At 36.7% G+C, this 22,738-nt stretch overlaps 1 protein-coding gene across 1 annotated transcript in view; it reads right to left on the bottom strand.

Annotated features, from left to right (window-relative positions):
- Window positions 1-1,907: 1,907 nt before the first annotated feature.
- SESTD1 (SEC14 and spectrin domain containing 1) overlaps window positions 1,908-22,738 on the bottom strand; it is a 61,874-nt gene continuing 41,043 nt past the window's right edge. The window contains exons 9-17 of the mRNA XM_006760569.2: window positions 18,363-18,485; window positions 15,816-16,010; window positions 15,186-15,300; window positions 13,588-13,747; window positions 9,679-9,760; window positions 8,850-8,972; window positions 7,936-8,127; window positions 5,274-5,395; window positions 1,908-2,632 (exon numbers count right to left, since the gene is read on the bottom strand). Of these exons, the coding sequence (XP_006760632.1) occupies window positions 2,503-2,632; window positions 5,274-5,395; window positions 7,936-8,127; window positions 8,850-8,972; window positions 9,679-9,760; window positions 13,588-13,747; window positions 15,186-15,300; window positions 15,816-16,010; window positions 18,363-18,485 (1,242 nt within the window). The 3' untranslated portion in view covers window positions 1,908-2,502. The remainder of the gene's footprint in view (window positions 2,633-5,273; window positions 5,396-7,935; window positions 8,128-8,849; window positions 8,973-9,678; window positions 9,761-13,587; window positions 13,748-15,185; window positions 15,301-15,815; window positions 16,011-18,362; window positions 18,486-22,738) is intronic.

Below are 22,738 nucleotides of genomic sequence, written 5' to 3'. Positions count from 1 at the left end.
CATGTTACAAGTGCATTCAGCTTCATCTAAAATGCTCAAATTACAAATAACATTTCTAGCTACTGCCTTACTTTACTTTTGTTGTAGTCAGGATAGCTTAAGGCATATAAAAATTAACTCATTTGATAAGCAGGTGAGTTGATAGAAGTGAAAGTCTCATTACTTACAATCCAGTCCTTTTCTAGCAGTCTTAAGAAAAACATTCAAACTACTCCAAAATTCAGAAGAAATAGATATTAGGTGTAACCGAATATCTAAATTAGCTAATATCAACATATCTAAAATACCAAATGACTTCCTTATGAATAGATCCACTCACAACTCAGTCCTACTGTTAGAAAATATGTTTGAAACACACCTCAAACTACATGAGGGATTATTACTAATGCCTATAAAAAATATTTACATTCAGGGAAACTAAGCAACTATTATGCATGAGCAAGATTCCTTCTCTCAAAAGAGCTTATAATGTCGCAAGTAGGTGTAACAATTGTAGCATGTGGTTAGCACCATCATGAAGACTACGGTGAAGAATCACAAAAGTTTATGCTCATAGAAGTCAAGCCCTACAAGACTGAGAGGATCACCAAATATAGAAAGAACCTCCTGAATGTTCTCAGAAGCAGTGACAGCACAAGACAAGAGGGGGCAATTCGAATGTTGCCCCCAGATTTTCTGGCATGTCTGACTAGAAAAAAAGGTGGCACCTTTAACCAAAATTGCTCCAAGAAGAGAAAGGTAAAAAATATTATAACTAACTTCATCTAGGGCAAAATGTCAAGTAGGTAGCTGAAAGATCTAGAATTTTGGGCCAGATGTATAACAGGACATTGAGATAAAATAGAAACCCTAGGGATGAGATTATGAAACATTCTGAAGACAGAACCTGAGAGAGCACATTTGTACATATATTTCAAATACTGGTAAGAGTGATGTGACTGCATTCACAGTTATAGCCGAGGATACTATCTTCAAGGTGTATGTGGGGGCACTGTCCAGGAAAGGATGCTCAATGGTGTAAATGTTGCAGGCAAAGGAGGGTAAGAATGCAGGCTGAAAAAAAAAATCATTTAATTCACTAATTGGGGGCCCATTGAGAACAGTTTCGGTGCAGTGCTGTGTAAAGCAGACTGCAAGTGCCGAGCACTGAGCAGTGAGGCTGTGGGGTAATGGATAAGGACCTCTCCAAGAGGTCTGTCTGGCAGTGCGAAAAAGGCTAGAGAAGCCAGCAGGCTCAGAGAGAACTTTTCACACTGGAGGATACATGAGCACTTTGAAGACAAAAAGGAACCAGCATACAATTGTTTGCATAATTTTATGTTATGCACTAAAAAATTATTTTTAATCTTTTCAAAAAACATTTTCTTCAACAAAAATTAAATTATATGCATTTACCATATAAACTTAAAAGCGCTAGCATTTTATAAATCTTACATCTAAAAGAGCTGCACAGTTTTTTATTAGACTTCAGAATTTTGCTTCTAGCCTAGCATAAGAAATTAAACTTAACAACTGCTACTTTAGTTCCAGAAAGATAACTCTGATATAAAGGATTACATTTAAGTAATTGTGTATGCCTTCTTCCCCAGCCTCCTCCTCCAAAGACAAAGTATCTGCAGGGTAATTAATAATTTGAATAACATTTTTTCAAGTTGAAATAGAGAAAAATTAGAAACAGTATTCCCATTATTTGTAAGTTCTTAAAGACCTAAACTGTTCTTTACAATTAATTATTCATGATAAAACATGCTTATTTATTATATACACATGCTGACATATGAATCTTCAGGCTAAAACACATGCAACCAACTTGAAAAAACAAGTATTAAACCATCCTCACAATCCTAAGAATGCCCTTTTTAATAAGGCACTCATGTTTGGAAATAGGATATAACCACCAAATTAAATACGATGTTTAAAAGAAGCCTTTTATTAAGCACAAACAACTTTTAATACATTATCATTACAAATAGGAAAATGTCTTTCAATGACTATGATATATCAAAGATCTGAATGTTTTCTTCATACTGACACAATAAAAATAATCAATTTTGAAGAAAAATTAAAAAGTAAAATTTTGAGGACACCACTGTTTACTAATAACCATTTCACTATATAGTCTAAATTTACTACATCACCTGGGGAGGAAGGGCAATTATTTTTATATAGAGAATTCCTAAACTCTTATTAGCACCACTCAAAGCTTATTATCAGTTGTTCATCTACAAACTGACAGGTCAGGTAAAGCTTTAAAGCAGGTTTTCAGTGCAATGTTTATAGTTCCTTCTTTTAAGATACTTGGAGTCTATGGTCCCAAAGCATGTTAAATAATTATGCCTTGGTAGTTGCAAGGTGCTAACATGTAGAGAGAAATGTGTAATGGAAAGAAAGGAGGCTTATCTTGGCTGTGAAATGTATCTGAATGTGCTGTGGCTAATGCAGCAGTATGCCGATGACATGCAGGATTATTGTGAACGCAGGTCTGTGGGAAGCTGGTTGCCATTAGCTCTCTGTGGTCATCATCTCAGGATGTCTCAGCTGCTGTCTTTTGAGACTAACTAGTTTCATCCTGTCTCTGATGTGTTCTGCAGTAGAAGCCATGTCACTTGGACTCCCAAAATATTGTTCAGTTCTAAAAATCAAAACAAAGAGAAAAACCCCATTCACATTAATACAGATCCACTGACCACAGCAAATACAAAAGGAAGCAAAAAATTAGCATAAAAATTACCTCTGTGATAAGCCATTAGTTCATTTGTAGATCATACTGTTTATCTTTGAGTAGTAATTCAGTAGGAGGAACATTTTTTAGACGGCATAAAATATATTAAAAAATGTCAAGACAAATATATTAGTGGTATAAATGTCATATGAAGTGTACTTAGGATAATCTCAATAATAGAACCAAGCTATGCAAATATCAATGAAACATTGATATTTTTGTTTTTCAATTTGGGGTCCATAGCACACACAAATCCAAAGTTTGTGTACGTCAGTGCTAAGGACTACTTACACTCACTTCTAATATAGTTACCAAATGAATATCCATTTAATGTTAAGGTATCATTTGGGACATAGAAAAATCATTTAATTTTATCATACCTGCAAAGATTCTGTTTTCAGAGTCACAGAATCTTTTAGAGGTAGAAGAATTTTTAAAAATTATCTGTTTAAGCTCTTCATTTTTTAGATCAGAAAAGGGAAGTGTAGAAAATTAAGTGACTTAATTAAGATCACATAGTGGAAAAACTAAGATCTGAACCTGGGTCTTTAAGCAATGACTCCAGAAAAAACATTTTTAAAATATTTTCCCAAGAGAATGTTACAAAAGATAAATCTGAATAATTTTACCATGAAACAGATTTAATATGACACAAATTATTGTATGAAATGGAATAAAAATTCCAATTATTAAAGGTGTGGTTATCAAATCTGAATAATACAGAATTAACTTATTTTATCTTAAAAGGATGAGGAAATGACACACAAATTATTTGTAGAACAGGAGGAGAAGCTCAAGCTAAAAACACCAGGGAAAGATATTCCCAGGCTGACCTGAGTAGAAGGGAGACTGGCAGACAATTGGCTGTGAAATGCAATCATAGGGGTTGGGGAGGGCTGGGTGTTCTGGCCTGGAACAACCAGAAGCAGCACACTAATACTGTTACTAGCTCAACTTACAATTTTAAGATTTATTCTCTTGTATACATTGTAGATGTATAACATGACTGTAGGCTCTGACTGTTCAAGTTTAGGTATGACTAGTAATTATCTCTATATTAGACTATGAATAATATTCGTTCAAGAGAATAAAATATATTTTTTCAATATTAATTTCAAATAAGCATTTGATATGCATGACACAGCAATAATTGCACTATGTGTCAGATTTGTTTTAAGTAGTTTATATACATTTACCTCATATGATCCCCCTGCACGTATAATCTGAGGAGGTATGAATCCTATTTCTAGATCAGAAAACTGAGGCACAGGAAAGGTTAAGTGGCTAGCCCAAAGTATCACAGCAACTAAGTGGTGGTGCTGATATTTATATCAAAGCAACTGGTTAGAATCCACAATTCTAACCATTGTACTATACTGAAATGTAAGGATATATGTATTCAATGGTCTGGTTTCCCTATTGTTTGAATGAAATATCCTCTCGATTACCTCTAAATCATCTTCACTGAGAAGGTCTAAATGCTCAGGGTAAAACTCTTTCTGATTCATTTACTGGCCCATTTATTTGCATGAGATTATTTCATATCTTTATCATCGACTGTTTGAAATGAAAAGAAACATGGAATCAGGTACTGCACACAGCACAGTGAAAAGAGAATGGGTTTGGAGCCAGAAAGATCTGACTTTGTATCCTAATTCTACTTAGAAGCAATGAAATCCTGAACGCCTTATTCCATTTTTCCGAGCCTCAGTTTCTTCATCTGTAAATCAGAAATAATCACACTAGCCTGGCACTGTTTGGCCAAAGTAATGAAGGTGAAGTGTTTAACTTTGTGCCGGGCATATGCTGAGCTCACTAAACATTAGTCCCTACCCCTTCCCTGAATGATGCCCAAGGTCACCTAGTCCCTATCATCATAGTCAAGGCTAGAACACAGGATGTAAACCTAGTCAATGATCCTTCTTCTACAACAAGCTGTGAAGAAGCAACACATTTGATGGCAGCAAGTATCAAGTGCTACTGCTGCTAAGAGCCGGGTTCAGATTTCGTTTCATTTTAAACCAGTTTATCATAGGAATTGAAAATGTGGACCAAAGCTAATTGACTTGGCTTTTACAACAAACAGGTTTTCCTCTTAATGAATTCACTGATAAAAAGACCTCACAGATTAAAAGATCCTATATAATAAAAGCCTAATATGCTAAGTGTCCGGTAGTCCATTCAACCAATCAAAGCATAATATGCTAATGATGTGCTAAGGTCGCTCAACCGCTCATTATGACGTGCACTGATCACCAGGGAGCAGACACTCCGACTGGTAGATTAGCTTGCTGGTGGGGTCTGGCTGATCAGGATTGAGCAAGACGGGCTGGACATGCCCTGGAGCCCTCCTGCGGTCCCTCCTCGACTGGCCAACCTCCTGTATCCTTCCCCAGCCTCGATCGTGCACCGGCAGGGTCCCTCAGCTTGACCTGCGCCCTCTTGCAAAACGGGCTGAGCCCCCTCCCCCTGCCCCGCCATCCCACCCCCAGTAAGTGCAGGAATTTCGTGCACTGGGCCTCTAGTAAAATTATAAGAACATGCACCATACCCATCAGGATAAACTACAGGAACAGTTAATCTATCCAAAAGTGATTTCCCAACTGCTTCAATTTCATCAAATTGCTCCTCATCATTAATAGCTTCAGGCTCTTCTGGACAGTCTTGCAAAATCTGCAACATAAAAGGGCAACATCAAGAGAGAAAAAGGAAATAAATCTCAAACAAATTTAGCAGATTGAAGGTGTTTATATTTTGTTTTATTTTAGCATCTTCATGTACACCATTGTAGAAAATTTATCTATTTTTGACAAAACTGCCTCAAAAAATTCAAACAAAATGAGATACATAATCCTGACTAACATAATTGGAATATGAAAAAGATCAACAGTGATTCCGGGGGGTGGGGGTGGGGGAATACTAGAAAACTATTTGGAAAGTAAGTTCAAATTGTACTTAAGAAGTATTATTTCATTCAATAAGTAATAATTTATTGAACACTTATTATATGTTTACTTAGTGCTTGGGATATAAATGAGATATAGATTTTGACCTCCAGATTTTACAGACTTCAAAAATGAAAAATTATATAAATGCAAAACAACATATACTCCAAGTATTAGCACATAACTGATTTGATGGCCTAATTACACAATTTATAGTTATTTTAAAAACTCATCTGCTAACTTAACTGATGTAAACTGCTATGGTTATAATTCAAATATAGGGAAGTTCTGCAGCCTTTGTAAAGATATTATTTGTTTCTCCTTAACTATTACCATTTAAATTTAACTCAAAAAAAAAAAAACTTAAAAAATGTGAGGAAGGTAAAAGAAAAAGTACTTATTTTTGCAGAGACTTCACTTAATCCAATTATGTTTATTTCATTGTAGCTCATAAAGAACATATTTATAGTCTAAAATTCTAGACTTAATTTAAATATTTTCCCAATCATACTGTACAATTTGCTTATAGTTATTACATTTACGCTTACTGGTATAAAACAGAACACAGTCAAAAGGAAAAGGTTTCACCATAGGTTTGCACAGCAAAATAACCTTAAATCAAGTTTATTATAAGTATGATAAAGGCCATGAAGTAGAAAAAGTAGAAATGTTAATTTTCTATTATAGCCAATGAAAAATCAACAGTTGGTTATTTAATTATATATATATATATATATATATATATGTGTGTGTGTGTGTGTGTGTGTGTGTGTGTATATATATATATATTCCTATACAACTTCTTAAAGTGGTCTAGATTTTAAAATGCCTTTGCTGATTCCTTTAAAAACAGCATCCTAAAAAGTTTCCAGTGGTGTTAGAATAGGGCCAGTGGTCACCTTGGAGAGGGGGAGGGGCAGCAAAAGCAGCGTGGCTAAAAAGGAATGGGAGCCTCTCAGGAGCTGGTAGCATTCTGTTGTTTGAACAGTGCACTGATTGGACAGATGTGCTCATCTTGTTAAAATTAATGACTTATGATCTGCATATTATGTTAATATTATACTTGAACAAAAAGTTTTCATTAAAATAATCAGTAGATAAGCAAGTTAAGCCATTTTGCATACTTTCATTCATTATCATTAGGCCCCTAAAACACTGCCCTGTGTGTGGAGTTCAGTGACTAGGTCAGCAAGAGTTTACTATGAACATCTCCTAACAAATGTATTTCATAACACAGACAGAAACTGCTTAGTTCCTGAGGTTTCTGGAAACATTTCTTTTGTTCGACAGACAAGGCTATCACATTTAAAACTTTGATTTCTCCTATTTTAAATTGTACTAAACTTCCCCTATATATAAACTTTCATTGTAAGAGATCAAAATAAAGCTAACTACATAATAAAGTTCCTCTTCAGAATGGAAATGCAAAGCTCAGGTGATACACATTTTCACTGTGCTGAGTTAAGAAAAAAGTTCTATGAAAACCTGCCCAATAACACTGCATATTCATTTCTGGTTTCTGAGACTAAATAATTTAATAAATAATAAATTCTAGAATTACTTCTTAAAAAATAACACATAAAAATATGTTCTGCCTGGCCAGTGTGGCTAAGTGGTTGAGCTTTGATCTATGAACCAGGAGGTCACGGTTCCATTCCCAGTCAGAGCACATTCCTGGGTTGCAGGCTTGGTCACCAGTGGGGGGTGTGTGCATGAGGCAGCTGATCAATGATTCTCTCTTATCACTGATGTTTCTTTTTCTCTCTCTCTCTCTTTTCTCTTCCTCTCTGAAATCAATAAAAATGTTTTTCTAAAAGTTTTAATTTTTGTCCTTATTCTCATTTTAGTTGGACAGACTCTAAACATTAAAAAATTAAAAAGTACCCTTTTAAATAATTTATGATAATTTATAGCAGGTACCAAAGCAAAGTTTCCTTTCTTGGCATATGAATGAGATGGGAGTCATGACCTCCTAAAGAATGGACAGCACATTATGGGAAGTAGGTACAGTGAGAAGAGTAACACTGTAGACAGAAGGCCACTGAATGGTTTTGAATTTCTCCAACCATGATACTCCACCACTGGTACCAATTACTAAGAGAATTTGATTTCAACTCTCTGAGATAATATATCTAAACAAACTTTAAATAACAGAACTAGTATCAATTTTTTTAAAACCAGACTAAGCACATATTACATTATTAAGATTAACATATTTTAAACATACACAATAAATATTATTGTGACCACATTTTTAAAAAAGCAAACCTTTTCGGTATTTGAGTGAAATGCAATAGCCATTTCCAGCCTATGTACTCTCTCTTCAGATGCTATCGTAAATTGCTTCCATACTCTGTTCAGTCGAGGAAGTGTATCCCCAGATGACCGAGAAGTGCAGCGCAAAGATTGGCACAACACAACGGTGGCCTGTAGCAACTGTCTTCCATAGTCATAAGTGCTCTAAAAAAAAAGTAAACATGGAATTATAATAAAAGAATTCTGAAAAGAGGGATGGGAAAGCATGCAGGAGGACTGTGGTAGCCATTAAGTGACACTCCTGGAAATCAGTACTTAATGACTCCACTGGCACTTACTACAGATTATCGGCATGCATAAATAATGCAGGGGAAGCAATACTTTTAGTTCATTTTCAGTAAGTTTCTTTCTTATTCTGTTTTCCCCATCTCAGTCGGCTCAATTCCAAAGGCCAAAAAGAATGTCTGTTCAGTCTTTAATCGAGACAAGTGGGTAAAAACAGGCACTTTGTATTCCTCAGAGGAAACCACAACACGGTAAACTCAATTATTAGGGAAATTAATTAAGACACATTTGACAACAACAACAACAAAATCTGTGTTGTAATGTTAATGCTGGTGAGATACAGCATTAACATATATTTTGTATTAACTTTCAGGAAGGAACAGTTGGATTGCCTAAAAAATCCTATAATATATCACATAAATCACAGAAGGCATACGGAACCTGTATTCAGGGAAACATAAACCCTCACAAGTTTGTGCAGGCTAGTTTGGATGCACCAGCTGACATTTTCTTAGTTCTGTGATATTTCTGGAATAACATAACTAACCTTCTGGGACTTGGAGGGTTAAGTTACATTATAATCATGCAGAAAGCTATTCAAACACTGAGCTTGTAGGAAAGGAAGATAACCAGTTCTGCACCTGTGCGACATCAACAAATTTTCTATGCTTTTCCAGTAAAACTTTCGTTTCCTGGGCATCATCACCCAATCTGATGTGGGTCTTAAGCAGAGCATCCAGAAGTTCGCTTAGCCATTCTACTGCCTAAATGAAAAGAACAGTGAAGCTGGATTCATAAGTCTTTACTTATTATATCAAAATATCATATTTATAAGAAAAATCATATCATGTGATTGACTAATCTATTAGTTATAACCTAAGTTCCTAATAGCTTAGTTCATTCAATGACAAACTACATGAATTAATGACCTTGCCTCCTATTCAATATTTTTAAAAATCTAAAGACAATGCCTATTAAAGGGAAGCACTCTTTTAAAATTACCACGATTTGTAATAGATTACATACATATAGATCTTACTGAAATCTCTTTATATTATGATTTTATGTTACCATTTAAAATCACAAATTTCCTTTATGCCAAGCTGAAATGATGTACTCTGATGCTAAATACAAAAAGAGAGCAAATTGTTTACCTAGTTGAAAAAGCCACTTGTAGTTAAAAAGCAGTGTGTTATCCAGCCTTTATCCTGGGATATAACTGATAACAGATGAATAATAAATAATACCTAGTCCCAATTTCTAGCTCAACAGAGGATTTCATTAAGAAGGTAAATCAAATGAGACCAAGTAAGATAACTGGGAATACAAAACTTTATTATTTCAACAGTTTAAACTAGAATCTGACCTCATGTTACCTTCTTAGGACTATAAAAAAGTTGTCTATAATTGGATGAAATCAATCTTCTAAGAAAAAAAAACCAACTAAACAATGTGCCAATTGATCCTTACCTGGGCAGCATCTTCTTCACATTTAAACAACTGCACCATCTGAAGCATCTTTAACCTTCGCACATCTACCATGTCTTCACATCTAATAAATCCAAACATAAATTTAGAACATTTTGTTTTTGTTGATAACTATTATAGCGCACACATATTATAGTATACTAAAACACCTAATCCAACACTATGGGGATTGTAACTATTTTGTATTAATTTATAAGAACTTAAAGGATAACTATTTGTATATCACATCAAAACCTCAAAATACCTGAATGATACTGAATCACAAACCCTCATGAGAATAGCATGGATTCTGCAGAGTACTGAAGCAAAGCATAAATGCAGTAGCACACTAAAACCCAAAGAAATCTCCATTGCCCATTATCATTAAACTAGCTTCAAAGATAAAAATGCAGTTTCTCAAATACTAATTTAGGAGATATGTTCAAGGAAATTAAAAAAAGTAACACTTTTCATTGTGTTACATTACTCAGAGTAATATCTAATTTTGAATAAAAGAAACACAAAAACTCTAACTATATCCTTAAGAAGGAAAAAACCGCTAAAGCTCTCTGAGTGCAGAGAAACACAACACAGTGTATTTTTAAATTTACTAAGGTCTGGATAATCAGGTGACTTGACCTAACTCTGATCCATTCCCTTCATTCCCATGCAATTTTATGTACTTTAGGTGGGAAGGAGAAATCTCATTGCAATACCAAATACCAATAATTAGTTAACTAGGAGACCCTGGGCTCCACTACAGTTGATGTTCTTAAAGAAGGCTTAATAACAATACAAATGTCATTGTCACAAGACAATTTTTATAAAGATGCCTTCAAAAATCACACAGCAAGCTGTTAAAATGCAACTTGGTTAAAGTAAAATTCTACAAAGGATTGAAGGAAAGTGATGCTAATTATTTCTAAAATCTGAAGTTACATTACAATGTAAGACACTTTAAAGATGAAGATGATGACATACATGTATTCAACACATTGTCAGGAATTGAGTAATGTGCTTAAAAAAATCAAGACGTGGTCTCTTGTATTAAGATGGGCCCATTTGAGGAGTTGGATGTTTACATAAACAATGTGATAAATGTTAGTGTAGAGCCATGTAAAGGATTCATGGGAGTATGGAGGAATAGGTGATTAACTTGTCTTAGAAATCTAAAAAGGATTGCAAGGATAAGCACCTTAAAAAAAGGAGGGAATCCAGTAGGTAGAAAATGAGTCACAGATGCATGAAACAGCATGAGGTATTCAGGAAATAAAAACAACCATGTGATTTTGGGGAAAGTTACAGGAGATGAGACTATGCAAGACTGGATTATGACCTCCTACACAATTCCAAGGAGATAGAACTTCATCTGAGAAAGCAGGAAGTCACTTAGAAAGAGAGATTTTTTATAAGGAAATTGTGTAATTAGAAGTGCACTTTACAAACATTACTCTGTGTACAACCATAGATAAGGAACAGAAATCTTGAACAAAGAAATGTTTAGGATAACAAAACAGCAAAACGTTGACATTTGATGAGGCTGTAGGGATGAGGAAGAGTAAAAATTTTAGAATACACCCGAAGTTTGGTAGCCACTGGTAACTTTAACCTAGATAGGAAATTAAAGGAGAGGAGCAATGTGGGCGGGGGAGAATGATTCCAACCTGGACACATTGGTTTGACTAGTGTATGGTGCATCCAGGTGGAGATCCTCAGCAGGCAAGTGGAATTATGGGTCTAAAGCACAGGAGAGTAGTTTGTGTCAGAGCAATAACCACTCAATCATGACACTAAAGGTCATTCAAGTAGTGAGACTGTCCAGGGAGAACACAGACTGAGAGGAAAATCTGGCTTCAGAACAAACCCTGGAAGCAGTGACATTAGCAGGAGGACAAAGAAACAGTGAAAACTGAGAAGAAACAGAATGCCAGGAGGAGTACCAACAGGGTGTTTTCAAAGACAAGGTTGTCCGGGAGTTTCAAGAAGAAAGAAAAATTCAGCTGTGTCTAAGGCTATTCAGAATGGGTAAACAAGGTCAGGACTAAAAGTATTCCTGCATTTTGAGCAAGATCAAGCATTTATTATAGACTAGAGGCCCGATGCACAAAATTCATGCAAGAGCAGACCTTTGCAGTCGCAGTGGCTGCCTCGATCCTGGTCGTCCGGAAGGATGTCTGGTCTAATTAGCATAGTATGCTTTTATTATTATAGATGGTAATTAAAAAGTCACTGGAGACATTAATAAGAGCAGATTTAGTGAAATGGTAAGAGAAGCCAGACTGCAGAGGGTTGAAAAGTAAACTGGAAAAAGTGAGACAGTAAAATGAGTGTAGATTAGATCTTCAAATGACTTCACTTTCAGGAAGGACTGCTCCAGAGCTAGAAGACAAAGAAAGAGTTGAAGAGGAAGGTGTGTAATTCTTTATACCTTTTTTAAAATAGGAGATATTTAAGCAAATAAATGAGGGACAGGGATCAGAGGAGAAAACGGGAGTTGATGGAATGAGGAGACATGAGGGTACATGGAAGGATCGGCTTTGATAAGAGCAGGGCTGTCATCCTTTGGGAGGAGAATGAATAGTGAAACGGATAAATCTACAGATATGAGGGTAGAAAGAATTTCTGTCTGGTGAATGTTTTCTCTAAGATGTAAGGGGAGAGTTTCTGTAGGTTTTCTTGACTTTAAAATTTCTAGGTGTACAAAAATTTCTAGATGGATTAATCTATGTTTATATGCATAGATTAATCTAATCTATTAGTTCAAAACACAGTTGGCTCTCCATTATCTGTGGGTTCTGCATCCATGGATTCACCAATCATGGATTGAAAATATTCAGAAAAAGTTATGTAGTTGCTTACATGACTATGTAGTGAAAATTATGGTGATTTATTAGGGATAAAGAACCTATTTTAGTGCCCTTACTCATTGGTTTCCATGAAGTGCTCTGTAAATGGAAAAGCATTTGTCATTTTTTGACAGGTTCAGAAAAAATAGAGAATAAGTGCAAGATGCAGAGTTTAACATGAAAATATTCACAAAAAAATATCTTACATTGCTGCTGATTTGTGCTATGGAGTAAGATCTACAACAGTTGCATCCGTACTGAACATGTACAGACTTTTTCTTCTGGTTATTATTCCCTAAATAATAGAGTATAACAACTATTTACCTACCATTTACATTGTATTAGGTATTATAATATAGCGGTGCTTTAAAAGTATACAGGAGGATGTGCGTAGGTTATATGCAAATACAACACCACTTTATATAAAGGGTCTGAGCATCTGTGGGGGTCCTGGAACCAATGCCCGTGGATGCACAGGAACAACTATAATTTGCAGTTGCTATTGCAAATTGAGTTTTCAAAGAAGCCTTTAAATTCCTAATTCTGTATCAAATAAAACTAAACATCATCTTACCCTCACCCATCATCTTACTTTAACAAACATTAATCTATAGTCTAATCCTTTTACAGCAAATATGAGAACAATGGACGTATGATAATTTGTTAGTAAGAAGTTTAGATGAAGAAACAGATCAGTTTAGATGACATTTAATATCAACTAAACCAAATGAAAACTGAAAAGCAAAATTTTCCAAAAAGGATTTTCTTAAAAGACAAAAGAGTCAGAAGCTACACTGGAAATAGGAATAAAAAGTATTTGAGTGTAATCGAAATTTTTACTACTGAGTAAAAGGAAAAGGTACCCATTCGTTAATTGAATAAATTGCCATTATGTGTTAGTATAATTACATACAATAATTATTACAGTCACAAAAAACTTACTACATGCCTACTATATAAACAGGTAAAAACTTTTAGTTTGAATAAAAAATATAAATTATATCATTTGTCATTTTAATCAATAATGTTGTCTTAGCAAAAATTAACATTAGTAGTCAAACTTTGCCTTTGTTTCCTAAGCTGCATATCTTCCATCACTCCTTGTATGTGGTCCACATTTTCTTTATTTTCAATGGTTACATCCTTCCCATATGCCCAGGATGCCTGATTGGAGATCTGATCCAGAAGACCTTGACCTTTTTCACGCAAACCTTGCAATCCTACATCTAAAACAAAAGTTGCTAGATTTAATTTCTTAAACAAAGGAAGTGCTTTCCCTCCCTCAAGTAAACCCTTGCAGCAGATACTGCACATGAGTTCCAAGTATAACACTTTGTATATTAAACTATCCTTGGGTGGAGTCCTCTGAACATTTCGAGCAATAAAACCCCTTTAAATGTGACTCAGACTGAAATTCTCCCTCTACCCTCCTAATGCCAAATTGTCCTTAAAGAGAATTTCCAAAGGGCTAATTTCCATAGATAATAATTAATTTTTAAAGCAGAAAGCTGTAAATGTGAGAATTACTGTTTTAATCAGTAAGGGTTTTCAATTTTTTCCTTTCTGCTTTTACATAGTCCAATTTTTTTTAGAACAAGGCAAATGTTTTGTTCAAAAACAGGTATGAGTTGCAAGGCTTCAAATCACTGAAGCAATGTTAAAGGATGCTAAACATTCTGAGTACAGGCACTACCTAGTTTATACCCAACAAGAAGCAACACTTAGGATGTTTGCAATACTCCAAAGTATACAGGAATTTCTTTTCTTTTTTTTTTTTTTAAAGAAGTGTGGCTCAAGAAATTTTCTGACATTTTCAAATAAATTTCATTTGGCATATTAAATACTACATGTGTATTATGCATATCATTTGCTAAAATAACAAAGGCTCAAACGAGTAAAATGCCAATATATAAACATGACTTTTCAAATCCATTCCTTCAAATCCTTTTCAAAAAGTAATTAATTTGGTCCAATCACATGTTACCATTTTCTATTAAATCTCTGCCCTCGGTTTCTGCTACTTCTCCTATATCACCTTTGTTCCCCTGTCCTCCTCAACCCATCCCCACTTTCCATTTTTGCATCTACTGTCTACCTCTCCAGTCATGACCTAGGGAAAGTCACTGTATTTATTGCTACTAGATTTTTAAAGGCCTTGATGACAAGTGAAAGAACTAGCTTAATGAGATTGGATCTCATTAAGGCTTAGAGAGTATGTAATCTTGGCAATATTTCCAGTTTGGAGAAACAAATTCACAGAACCAAACCAAGTATGTTTTTACAGGTTAGGATATAGCAACAACAAAAATCATTGCATAAAACAACAGTTTGGGGCATACAGGGTTTACCACAGAACACTTCACAGCTAATTACAGTTTATGCATGCACTACAAATAACTGTTCATAGGATATGCAAGACATAGCACCTGTAGATATAGCTGGGTAAATAAGAAAGGCTAACGGTCCAATGAAGGAAGTGATTGACCAACAATGAAAAAAATAAAAATTTAAGCATAAATTACATCCTTCAAGAGAACAAAAAACCTTTTTTATAGTAATTTTTCCTGTAAATAATTATTAATTCAGTATATGCTGACTTGTGTAACCATGGTAATATTTTTTTAAAAGAACTCTTATGTTTCAGCATTTTTAAAATCTGCTTACCAACACTTTTCAGCTTCTCTTCAAGCAGTTTTAAAGTTTGCTGAATCGATGCTCCATCAGCTGGTGCTACATCTACGCACAACATCCCTAATAAGCCATCCAACTGCTGAGACAACTAAAGCAGAGGGACACCAAAGAGATAACCCTGATGTAATCAGCATCTAAAGTGTTTAATGGTTAATGAGGTTTATATCTAATGAGGTTATCACAATTATACTTGAAAAAAGACTATGCTGTTAAAAGACAAGAACGCATAATTAGAATACATGTTATCTGGAAGACAGAACACACAGATGCATGCACCAGGAAGACAAAGAAATATATCCAGGTCAGCAGAATGTACAAAAGTAATGAAACTTCCATTTCATTCTATGTTATAAAGCATACACATTGAGAAACAATAAAAACAAAATATATCTACTAGTTGGGACACTCTATGTAGACAAAAAAAGTTTAGGTGCATGCAGATTGACTTAAAAAAATCAAAGATTTTATCTCATTTCCCCCACCAGTACATTATTTTACTGTTCCAGGAAAATAATTAGGAGACATGCAAACCTGCAAAAATTATGTGCAGATAAGTATTCAGATCGTTTGAAGAGAAGAAAAGCACAAAGAGTAGATACTTACATCTTGGGCAACACCATGAAATTCAAGGGCTGCTTGTAAGAGATTTTGCCTAAATTCCAGCTGACTGGCCTGTCGATAGCAAACATCACTAAGTTGTTGCTGCAGGGACTTCAGCTCCACAAGATCTTCCTCATCCCCAGCATTTAAGAGTGCTGCAATTTGCTGATTAAGCTCCACATACACTGCGAACCATTCCTATAATAGAGGCATTGTAAAGTAAATTAAGGATAAAATTAGTTTATGGAGACCTACATGACATTTAATAATTTCTCCATATACACTAATAAACAAAAGAATTTTCTTAGGCAAAACCATTTAAATTAAGAAGAAAAGTCCCCAATCCCCAAATCCTTCACGCCAATCCCTAGAACACACTCCAGCCAAGGACAAAATCTCCTCTAGCCTCATCCTGGCCTCTGTTTCCTTCTCTCTCTTGCTTTACATGACACCTGTCCACCGTCAGAAAAGGCAGTGAGCCCTGTAGCCCTCTTAACTAACGGCTGTTTTTGTTTTCACAGCTGACATCCCACAATCCTAGAGGTGGAGTAGAGAGATGGCTGCCTCAGGCCCCATTACTATTTCCAGACCATTTCTTCTCCCTCTTCTCTTTTTGCTTCTAAATCAATATTCATTGGGTTTGGATGATTTCATATAGCCCCATGCCTTTAAATAATACCAATAGGCTTACAACTCCCAACGCCTGACCCCACTCCTGAATTATACACATTGATAGGCAACCGTCTACTAACGATCTTCATTCAGGTGACTTTTAGATATCCAAAATTTAACTTGTCCCCAAAGATACTGATTTCCAGCCTCCCAACCTGCTTCTCTCCCAGTCTTCCCCACTTAATAGTTGCTAAAGCCAAACATATAATTCTTCTTCCAAGAGCAAGTCTTGCTGGCTTAACCCATGAATCTGACAGTTTCTCATTACTTATACTGCCTCCATTCTGTTAGCCTCCTGCCTTCCTATTTCATTTTTTTGTCTCTACTCCCTGTTCTCCATACAACAGCCAGTGATCTTTTAAAAAAATATAAATCAATTCTCAGCTAATAAATTTATGTTTAGCTTTATTTGTGAATTATGCTTTTAGGAAGAATCTAAAACTTAATACTTGACAAAGTGTTTTAATACAAAAATGGTTTATTAACCCCTTCCCTGGCAGAAACGTGTATACTCGTTTTCACAAAATGTTTTTTCAGTCGTCGACGAGTATACTAAGAAAATATGGTAAAAAAATATGGTTTATAGGAAGACGAGTTACAAACTGTTTTCATAACCAGCATCAAAAATACTATATAGAACCAAAATAAAAAAATTAGTCTGAAAAAGAAACGTTTTTAACAAAAAAATTGTTGGGGAAGGGGTTAAAAGTTTCTCCAAATTCTACTCCTATTAACCAATCAATATACTAGAAAAATTTGACTTTCATGAGACCTGAAAAATTCCAATACATGTTTTAAAGTGTTCACTTTTATTTACAAAGACAAGAAAGCTTTTAATAAAATGTTAGACTATCTTAAACATCATAATATGTTCATCCAGCAACAACCTATTCTCAAGGTGAAACGCAGTGCCATCTATTGGTTAAAATGGTACAATTCTCTTTTGCAAACCTTTTAGAATGAAAAATTTCAAATCTATTCAACAGTAGAAAGTAGTTGGCCCTTCAACAACACAGGATTTGAATTGCATGGGTCCACTTATACATGGATTTTTTCTTTCAATAAATACTCTAAATGTATTTTCTCTTATGATTTTCTTAAAAAGCATTCTTTTCTCTAGTTCAGTGGTCAGCAAACTGCGGCCCCTTGAGTGTGGCTCTTCCACAAAATACCACATGCGGGCACACACGTACAGTGTGATTGAAACTTCGTGGCCACACTCAAGGGGCCAAAGAGTTGCATGTGGCTTGTGAGCCGCGGTTTGCCGACCTCGGGTCTAGCTTACTTTATTGTAATACAATATATAAAACATATATAAAATATGTGTTAATCAACTATTTATGTTATTGGTAAAGCTTCCAGCCAACAGTAGACTATTAGTAAATTTTAGTGGGGTTAAAGTTACATGCAGATTTTTAACAGTTAAAGAGGGGAAGAAGGGGGGGGGGGCGGTCCATGCCCCTAAGCCCCTCACTGTTCAAGGGTAAACTCTACAATGAAACCCCATGTACCATGCAGCTTCAATAATTATCAACTCATGACCTTAAGAATCATGTTTCTATCTCAGGGACTATAAATGAAAGTCCTGTTTTTGTATTATTATTCTTTCTTCTGTCACTGTGGTTTCTGTCACATGAATTGTGTCTCTATAAAAATATGTTATTAAACTGTACTGGAGATAAAAACCACAGCCAAACTTCAAATGAATATGTACCAAGTGGTCAAAATGTCCTTTATGGCCTCTAAACAGTAAACATCCTGTATGTTTATGCTCCTACACCGAAGTTTATAGCAACTTATCACTTAGCATCACACATGCTAATTAATTAGCACATTAAGAATAGCACTGTAACGTGCAGAGGTAAAAAAGTCTCTCACACTGTGCTGGCTCTCGATCTCTTCGTGCTTCTGTTGTAGGGCCTGCGAAGCCCGAATGGAATCTCCAATCCCCCACTGGGCTCTAAGTTGTTCTGATCCAGGTCCCTCAAGCCAGTTCACAACCTATAAAAGGGAGTTGAGATGAAATTTTAAAGTTCCTCCAATATTTTTCATCTAAATCAGTGGTTCTCAACCTGTGGGTCGCGACCCCTTTGGAAAATTAGTAAAATATATATGAAAATTTTCCTTCTGTCAGAATCTGGGGTGCATCATGGGACCCAGAGTCAAGTCCCCGCCCACCCACATGTACCTCAAAATTGCAAGAGACACAGACCTGGCCGGCCCCACCCCATTGGGTTAGATCCAGACCCGGTCGGCCCCACCCTTGTCAAGCCCCGCCAGGCAGGGTCGCAGCCTCCCCTGGCCTGGCGCTGGGCGGGGGGCATAGCCTGAGGTCCCCCATCAAGCCCCACTGGGCAGGGGAGCATGACCTAAGGTCCCCCAACCTGGGCCGGGGTGGGGGTTGCGCCTTGAAGTCCCCTGTCAAGCCCCGCTGCTGAGTAGGGGGGCGCGGCCTGAGGTCCCCCGTCAAGCCTTACCGACGGGAGGCACACCTTGAGGTTCCCCTGTCAAGCCCTGCCAGACGGGGGGCACAGCCTCAGGTGTAAGAAGATGAGATGCATATGGGACAAATATACAAGAAAAACTTCATACCCCCAGGATCATGCCTGTTATAGAAGTCAATGAACTAAGGGATGCCCAAAGTTAAGTGTTCCATAAAGTATTGGTAGTTTTCCCAATCCAGATCCAGAAATTTTAAAAAAATTTTAATTACTGATTTGAGGAAGAGGGAGAGAGGGAGGGAGAGAAAGAAACATCGATTTGTTGTTCCATTTATTCATTCATTCATTGGTTGATTCTTATATGTGCCCTCATAGGGGATCAAACCCACAACCTTGGAGTATCAGGACAACACTCTAATCAACTGAGCTACCAGGCCAGGGCCATCCAGAATATTTTTTATTATAAGCAATGTTGTCTAGTAACATACTTGACATTCCAAGTCTTTATCAGGTTTTCAGGGTACCAGAGCTAGATAGTTAAGCAGAGATCAAATTTTCATGCAGAAGATAAAAGGGTTCCGTTAACTCTTTACCCACAAACATAAATACTCTGAATCTACATAGATACAGTGAAGTAATTTTAACAGAAAAAAATATTATTATCAAGATTTATCTGTTACTAAATTAGAGTAAGAAATTCAATAATAGATGTATGGTTATGCCTAAATCTAAACTTAGGACAGCTCCCAAGAAGTAAATAAGAGTGTCTGAAGCATGATATTATAGATCAGCCATGGGCAAACTACGGCCCGTGGGCTGGATCCGGCCCGTTTGAAATGAATAAAAGTAAAAAAAAAAAAAAAAAAAAGACCATACCCTTTTATGTAATGATGTTTACTTTGAATTTATATTAGTTCACACAAACACTCCATCCATGCTTTTGTTCCGGCCCTCCGGTCCAGTTTAAGAACCCATTGTGGCCCTCGAGTCAAGAAGTTTGCCCACCCGTTATAGATGCAATGGATGGATAGGTTTACCTTAGAACTTTATAACAAAGTATCACAGACCCATAGTGCATTTCTGTTACTACTAGGTTAAAACACATTCATTTTAAAATCTAACAACTCATGTAATTTTTCAATAAACTTTCATCCTTCTGATTTTTAAAATGTGCCACATTACAGGAAAAAAATCATGTATATTTCTTTCCAATCATTTTTTATATGCACAGTGTTTTCATATGATGCTCCAGATTTAAGTGCCATAGCCAATTCTCAAAGTAATTTCTATCCTGTTTTTCACTTAACATTAAATTATACTATAATGATTTTTCATGTGGCTACAGTTATAATTTTCAATGCTTGCAAACCTTTTTTAAGAAGGATAACTTCCTTGCCTGCCTACTTCCTTCCCTCCCTCCCTCTCACACTTCTGTCCAAGCAAGCAACCAACCAATCAACCTACGCATCCTTATGAAAAGCAATGTAAGTAATGTACAGCCTCAAATAGCTGATTTCAAGACTCCATTTTTCTATTGCTAAGCATGTAGAATGTTTCCAATTTCCACCAATTCTAAGTAATTCCATGATGAACATTACATATATAACATTTTTAGATTTAGCATTTTATATATATACTAGAGGCCCAGTGTATGAAATTCATGCACTGGAAGGGGGCATTCCCGCAGCCCGTCCTGCACCCTCTAGCAGTTTGGGAGCCCTCAGGGGATGTCTGACTGCCAGTAGTTGGACAGCCTTAGCACTCCCGCGGAGGCAGAAGAGGCTCCCGCCACCGCTGCTGCGCTCGCCAGCAGTGAGCCCGGCTTCTGGCTGAGTGGCACTCCCCCTGTGGGAGTGCACTGACCACCAGGGGGCAGCTCCTGCGTTGAGCGGGATCAGGCCAAAACCGGCTCTCCGACATCCCCCGAGGGGTCCTGGATTGCGAGAGGACACAGGCCAGGCCAAGGGACCCCACCAGTACACAATCGGGGCAGAGGAGGGATACAGGAGGTTGGCCAGCTTGGGATGGACTGCGTGAGGGCTCCAGGGCGTGTCTGGCCTATCTTGTTCAGTCCCAATCAGCAGGACCCCAGCAGAAAGCTAACTTACTGGTTGGAGCGTCTGCTCCCAGGTGGCCTGTGCCCATTATGGTGACTAGTTGACCGGTCGACTGTCTTCCCCCTGGTGGTCAGTGCATGTCATAGCGAGTGGCTGAGTGACCTTAGCATATCATTAGCATATTACACTTTGATTGGTTGAACGGACGACCGGACAACCAGACACTTAGCATATTAGGCTTTTATTATATTGGATATATGCAGCATTTTATAGTTATATGTAATTTTTTTTTCTAAAGTGGTATTGTTCTCATTTATTACTATGTAATACAAATATGGGATATTGCAACAGACATAAAATAGCTTTCAGCAATAAATATAATCAATTATTTCACTAGAAATGTCTAAATTCTAAAAATAAAGATGTACCGTATTTGCCGGCGTATAAGACGATTTTTTGGCCCTGAAAAATATGCCTCCAAGTGGAGGGTCGTCTTATACGCCAGGTACACTTCAGATAGACTGTCCATAGTGCTTGCCCCGTGCCATAGTGGCCTCCCGATGCCCGCCCACTTCATTCCACATACCGTTCAGGCATCAGCAGCGCTGCTGGGTGTATGCTCGGCTGTTATGCGATTTTACTGTTATGCGATTTTGCGAGTGTGGTAAATTCGGGTTACCGTATATTTCTTTACATATGCATTGAAGATTCGCGATTTTGCGCTATCATGGTGCCTGTTAGAATGTTGAAGAGCTCGCACTTGCGCACTAGTGAGGTCCCAGGGAGATGCTGATGCAAGGGTGGACCAGACTGCTATAGTGACAGGGCGGGCAAACAGGGAGCAGGGACCAATCAAATCAGGCTTTGTATACAGCCAACAGCCAACCACAATACTGCCCCATTGTACAGTACAGCATAGAAAATGTCGACCAGTCAAACCCCTATCATCCCTATCATGGCACCAAGATGTCGTTGATGAACTTTTAATATCAGATGATGAAGAGGAGTTTGAAGGCTTTTAAGGTGAAACTGCCACGCCAGCAAACTTGCTAGGGACTTGCCCGGCACTTGCTCTCTCCCTCTATTTGTTATCTTACTTCTATCATTGACAGTCCCTCTAGGTTGTGGGCTGCTTGCCTGTGTTCCTGAGAAGCATCTACGGTACCAGTCTATAGAGTGTGTTTTCTTTAGTGAATTACCGGTATGTTTACCGGTAATAAACTTGCACTGTTTTATGTACATGTTTGATTACATACAGCCTTGTGACAGTTTTCCTGCATGTCATAAGCATTTGAATATAAATTAAAATGTTAAAATCAAATCTGATATTGTTTTACCTTTTATTTGGTGTGTGGAAGGTGTGCGGAAGAGGGGGTAGTCTTATACGGCGAGTATATAACAAACTCTGTATTTTGAGTGGAAATGTTAGGGGGTCGTCTTATACGCCCAGTCGTCTTATACGCCGGCAAATACGGTAATAAAGGCATCTCAAAAACATTTAATGAATCAATAATGTATTATACATTACTTTTAAAAATTGAAGATATTATTTAGACATTTAAACTTTGCTTTTAGAATATGCCCCCAAGAAATCTGAGGCATTTCTATACACCAATAGTGAATTTTCAGAAAGAGAGATTATAAAAATAATCCCATTTACCATCGCACCAAAAAAATTAAGCTACCTAGGAAAAAACTTAACTAAAGAGGTAAAAGACCTCTACTCAGAAAACTACAGGACGTTGAAAAAAGAGAT

This window comes from Myotis davidii, unplaced genomic scaffold (assembly GCF_000327345.1).
Source record: "Myotis davidii unplaced genomic scaffold, ASM32734v1 scaffold370, whole genome shotgun sequence".
NCBI classification, from domain to species: domain Eukaryota; kingdom Metazoa; phylum Chordata; class Mammalia; order Chiroptera; family Vespertilionidae; genus Myotis; species Myotis davidii.
The sequence above is the reverse complement of the archived record's forward strand: the minus strand, read 5'-3'. Positions and strand labels throughout refer to the sequence as shown.